General features: G+C 37.8%; 1 protein-coding gene across 7 annotated transcripts in view; it reads left to right on the forward strand.

Moving 5' to 3' along the window:
• adamtsl3 (ADAMTS-like 3) overlaps nucleotides 1-3,487 on the forward strand; it is a 228,076-nt gene extending 224,589 nt beyond the window's left edge. For all 7 annotated transcript variants that reach the window (XM_071472974.1, XM_071472976.1, XM_071472978.1 and 4 more), the window contains one exon: nucleotides 801-3,487. In XM_071472974.1, the coding sequence (XP_071329075.1) occupies nucleotides 801-1,018 (218 nt within the window). In that variant the 3' untranslated portion in view covers nucleotides 1,019-3,487. The remainder of the gene's footprint in view (nucleotides 1-800) is intronic.
• Nucleotides 3,488-6,000: the final 2,513 nt, after the last annotated feature.

Genomic DNA, 6,000 nt, shown 5'->3' on the forward strand with positions numbered 1-6,000 from the left:
CTGCGAGGCTGAGCGGCGGCACTGTGTCCAGGTCTTATAATACATCCATGGTCGTCCCTTGTTTATCACTCATGCTAATACCAGCTAGGCAGCTACGGCGTTTCGCGGGCAGCCTCAGCTCTCACGTTGTTTTAGAGACCTGGCGCGTGTGTAATGCCGCCAACCGATTCAAAGTCTCGCGATACCCGATCCATGACTCTATAACCGATTCTTCTAGGAATTCATTGATAATTCGTATCGATTGAGGAGGCTGCTACCGATGCAGCCGTATCTCTCACTTGTTGAACCAAATATCTGGTTGCATCGGTTTATCGTTCACAACCCTAGTAGATACACTGACTCCTTGTTTTTCATTGGAATTAAAATGTTTTGTGTAAATAAAGATACTGACATAAAAAAACATCAATATGAAACCCAATATTAGTAACTTCAGTCTAAAATGTTGTGCTGGCCTTCAAGACCCCATATCTCTAAAATTAACTCTATTGCTTGCTACTGTTGAAAGAATCTGCAAAACCCCACATTTTGCTTATTGTCAGTGTTTGTTTTTAATGTTCAGTGTTGATATTGTTTTCATTGACCTACTTCTGTTTTATCTGTGTGACAGTCACAGGATTGCAATGGTTGGGAAAAGATAGTGATTATGGCAAATAAACTGTGGTTAACATATGGTTAAAGGTTAGACCACTTAGAATTCTTAAGGTCTGGGAAAGATCATGTTGGGTATGTCAGATGTTAGGGTAAGGGTTGGGGTAGAGATTCTCACTGGCTCCCCCCAACCAAGTCCATTGACTTTGCAGGTTGGAATGGACCGGCACAGGAAGGCACAGGTTGGCTCATGTCACTCAAGAGTCCACACACCATGTCGACCTCCATTAAGCCCCGAACCTCAACTTGGCAGGGGCAGAGAGATGGGATAAGGAGAATCCAGGAGACAAGCAGGCATCCAAGGCAGGCCTGGTTGGGATTGGACATCCAAGGCAAAATGGTTAAGGCCGACCAGTGGTCAAGGGATTAAAAGTCAGGGCCAGAAAGAGTGCCCAAGATCCAAATGTGCAAAGGTATTTCAAGAGATTGAGATTATAATTAATTTGTGGCTCAGTGGATAGAACCTAAGGGGTTAGAGTCACAAAACTAAATAAGAGGATGCATCTTGCATTGGCACAAATTGTGTAAAGCAGAGGCATTGAGTATGAAAGATAATTCCCGGGGATACTGGACTGGTGAAACCTTTATGTACGCAGAATCAAGCATTGGTAGTCTTATGTTAAATTTATGATAGCAACAGTCATGTCACATATGTACATAAAACAGAATTTAGTCCTTAATCATTCACTTCTGTGAAGGTACTGGCCTGTGATTGTCACGTCACTGATGAAAAAAGAGAAGCATGAATTCATTACCACATATTCATCAACACAACACGACACTGACAGTGCAGAAGGTTTTGTGAAATAATTTCAATATTACAAGAGAATAATAGTGAGATCATTTAGATAAAACTGACCCTGGTGCAAGAGGCGCCAGCACAACACTGTTTTTGACTGATGGGTCTATTCATGTAACCTTTGTTATGGTTCTTATACCAATGTATTGCATTGTAAAATGTCTTGTAATGCTGTGTTCTAAGTACAGTATCATATATTGAGCGATTGTGTGATACTTCTATTTTCGTACTTATTCATGGTTAAGGTGTCTTTTTAACTCCAGTTTAAGATCTTAGAATATAAAGCACTTGTATAATGGGTGATGTGTTTGCTACCACTCATCTGGTTTAATTTGCATGTGTTTAAGGTGAGTCTCCAATGTTTTCTAGTTCTATTGTGAATTACCATTCAGTAACATACATTCTTCAGTGTTTCTCCCTGGCTACAGATGACTATATAGTCTATCTGACATGGTGACATTATGATGCTTGTGGATTTGCAGCTTGACTGAGGGAACATGAGGTAGTACAACAAATCATTAAAGTGCTTTAGATAACAATGCAAAGGATTAAAGACAGTTTGATCATTTCATAAATGTGGACCTAGTTTTTACCTGTTTTCACCAGCCATCACCCAATATGCAAATTACTGGCCCGAAGTTTACAGCTTGTGTCAAGTGGTCAAAGTTTTGAAAACTAATTATATTTGTGTATCAAAAAAGAAAAAGAAACTTAGCTCACAGTCTACCTCCTTAATCTTTTCTGAGTTTCATTCACTTTTTTTGGTCAAACTACTGTTTCCAAGTTCAAGAATAAATTTGCATAGATTTCTAATGTGTGCATATTGATGAATTCTGGAATATGGAGTAGGTGTGTTTTTTTTTTAACTTCTTTTCAGTGCTTTATTGCACATTTTTGTGAAAAAACAAGACTGGACAAATTATTTTATTTATTATAGAGTACATGTTTAAAATGTGATGGGATCTTTATAGGTAAATATACTCACAGGCAGGTTTTAGTTTTTCTGAAACTGCTGATCTCCTGGTTTTTCTCACACAACAGTCCCTTTAGTTTTTACTCTGAATGGAGCCAACAACAAAACCATGATGGTTTTCTGCCGAGGCAGCAGATGGTAGGATCAGAATTTGAATCCATGGACTCAACCTGCCTTGTGTCAACAGCCCAGGCTGCTGCTGTAATGGTGTGGGGAATGTTGTCTTTACTCAATTTGGGGCCTTAATACCAATCAGTTATGGTCTGAATGCCACAGTCTGAATATTGATGCTGATTATGTTCATCCCTTTATTGCCACAGTTTACCTAATTACCCTCTTCTAATGGCTACTTCCAGCAGGATAACGCTCCATGTCACAAAGCAAGTGTCAGTGGCCTCCCCTGTCTCCAGATCTGTAACCAGTATGTCATAGCACTAAGTACAGTCTGAGAAAATAATAAAAGTAATTATAAGGACTGGACCAGATTCAGAACAATTTAGGAGTATAAAGAGCCGAGAGAATCGGGATAATGGCGAAACAAACACAGGACACGGTTGTAGACTTGGACTGCATGTACTGAACAGTAATAAGCAGGTGGGACCCAAGGTAAGTTCAAGTTACTATATATCTATTCACATTCCCCATAAGAAAAATAAACCAAAAAAACAAAACTGTGCACATATTTCAAAGATAAAGATAGACCTGGATCTTTTTGAAATTTCTGTAAGAGTCACAGTTCTCTCTCACACTCCTGGATGGAACTGGTGTGAAGAAAAGTCTGTATATCAGTTGTCTCCTGAGCTGTATATGTGTATACAGTTCAATCCTACTGCCCTTGAAGAAGGTGTGGAATACTTGAGTGTTCTTTTCACAGCCTTCTTATTGCAGGCATCAGCATATCCATGTGGGCTGGGCTCACAGTCCAGTTCTGGAATAAGGTTCTCTCTGGAATCTCCAGAGTCGTCTCTGAAATCTCCTCTGATGGCTCAGGAATTTCCTCTGAAGTCTCCACTTGTATCAGGAAGAATCAATCCAACTCAAAAAGGAAAAAAAAAAACAAACAAAAACTAAACCTGACCTTAAAATAAGGTCAAGATAAAATTACCTTTATGCTAATTCTATGAGCATTTCTGGTCATAAGATAACACTTATTAAATCAACTCAATGCTCTAACTTACAACCTCTGTTGTTGTCAGAATTCCGACCAGAATTCCAAAATAATTACTTCAGAGCTAATATTTGTAAAAGCTCAATTGCAGTTATGGTGCATAATATAAAACAAAAAAATATATATATATTATATTATTACTATAAAAATTTACTCACATGCACCTTAGTATTCTCAAATACTTGTACACTAAAAGATGAGTGCTAAAAGTGGGATTTACTAGCATACATCTAAACCAGCAGTTAAGCTGCAACTACTAACAAATAGTACAAAAAGTGCATCAAAAAACAATAAAGAGCAGTCTCTTTAATACACCAAGGTGACAGAACATGCCTGCTTATCAGCGGTATTACTTAACCCCACTTAAGTTTCGTTTCTTAAGATGCTAACACGTTTAACATAGTCAAATGGGATTTTACATAGCACTCATTAGCTATTATCGCTAACGTTTTTCGGCATAAATCAATGGAGTTTAACATTCAATTCAGTTTTATTTGTATAGCACCAAATCATAATATACATTATCTCGAGGCACAGATAGAGAGATAGATAGATAGAGATATAGATATAGATAGAGATAGAGAGAGATAGAGATAGATAGATAGATAGATAAACAAAGTTAATGGCATAAAGTAACAAAACATAAAATTAGTATCCCAGCTAGTAGACAATTTCTCCAGTTAACTACAAGCTAGAAACTGAATCAACTCACCAGTGCAATGAATTCTCAGTTTTTTATCCACTTGCTTTGATAAACACTTTGCTGACATCAGGGTTCAGCTAACAATGGAGTCTTGCCCCTTCACCTTCACTAACGTAACTAGTCAGTGGACAATCTGGAGGTGGTCTGACGCGTCTGATTGACTAAAGTGAAAATTAACATTATTTTGAACTTTGACTTTATTGGTTGTTTGCTAAGCTTATCAACCAAATGTATTTCTTCTCACCTGTTAAACTATTTTAAACATACACATGTGTAATATTTAATGAATGTTTATTTCAGGTGAAACTGTAATACTCTCACCATTTTTTATTTTCTTTTATTGCTCATTTAACTTCTCTGGGCAACACATGGATCCAGCAGAGCACCTTTGGTATGTGGTAGAACATGAGATTGGCAGCATGAATGTGCTTTTGACAAATGAATGCAATCATGTCCACATGGAGCAGAATCTCAGGAAAGTTTTCAACATCTTGTAGATCCATGACATAAACTGAGGCTGTGGGGAAGAGGGTTGATGACATTTCCAAAACATCACAAATTGAACTTTAGATTTTTTTTAAGACTAAGCAAGGACATTTTGTGTTTGCTGGGAGCATAGTGTGGCCAACAAACAGCACGTTCCCATTATGTTAAACATGTGTGGAACCCACATAGTTTGCCTGGTCACCATCCTAAATGTAGGCTTCATGGAAGCTTTTAAAATGGTGGACAATTGAAGTAAAGTAATGGAACATAAATACCAATGTTTTTACATTTAACATTATTTTAACATACTGTCACATATGTTTACAAATGTAAGATCAATTGTTTTAAGCTTTATGAAACTCTTCTATTACGGAGCCATGCTGTTGTAATACACTCAGAATGTGGTTTGACATTGTCGCATCCTCTGGACTAAAGAGGAGAGGGATCCAGCTTGTTATCAGTGCACAGTTTAAAAGCCAGCATCTGTGATGGTGTGGGGGGGCATTAGTGCCCATGGCTTGGGTAGCTTGCACATCTGGGAAGGCTCCATTAATGCTGAACAGTATATACAGGTTTTGGAGCAACATATGCTGCCATCCAGACAACGTCTTTTTCAGAGAAGACCTTGCATATTTCAGCAAGACAACATTCTGAGTGTATTACAACAGCATGGCTCCGTAGTAGAGGAGTCCGGACACTAAACTGACCTGTCTGCAGTCCAGACCTGTCACCCACTGAAAACATTTGGAGCATCATGAAACGAAAAATATGACAGAGGAGACCCCGAACTGTTGAGCCGTTGAAACTCCAAACTCCATCAACTGATCTCCTCAGTTCCCAAATGTTTAACGAGTGTTAAAAGAAGAGATGAACACAGTCATAAATATGACCCTGTCCCAACTTTTATAAACGTGTTGCTGGCATCAAATTAAAATTGAGCATATATTTTTCATAAAACAATATCTCAGTTTCAACATTTGATATGTTGTCTTTGTTCTATTTTCAATTAAATATGCGTTTAGATGATTTGCACATCATTGGACTCTGTTTTTATTTAAATTTTACACAGTGTCCCAACTTGGAAACGATGTTGCATATTTGTAATTTGATCTTATTTTTTTACAAAGTAGTTTGAACTACAAGCCTTCAAAGTAGCTTCCCCAACACTACAGAGTTTTTAAAAAAATAAAATTCATCCCTAAAGTTAAAGATACTTTGGGGGT

Source organism: Trachinotus anak, unplaced genomic scaffold, assembly GCF_046630095.1.
Source record: "Trachinotus anak isolate AG129_WGS33_773 ecotype Australia unplaced genomic scaffold, CSIRO_AGI_Tana_v1 ptg000042l, whole genome shotgun sequence".
NCBI classification, from domain to species: domain Eukaryota; kingdom Metazoa; phylum Chordata; class Actinopteri; order Carangiformes; family Carangidae; genus Trachinotus; species Trachinotus anak.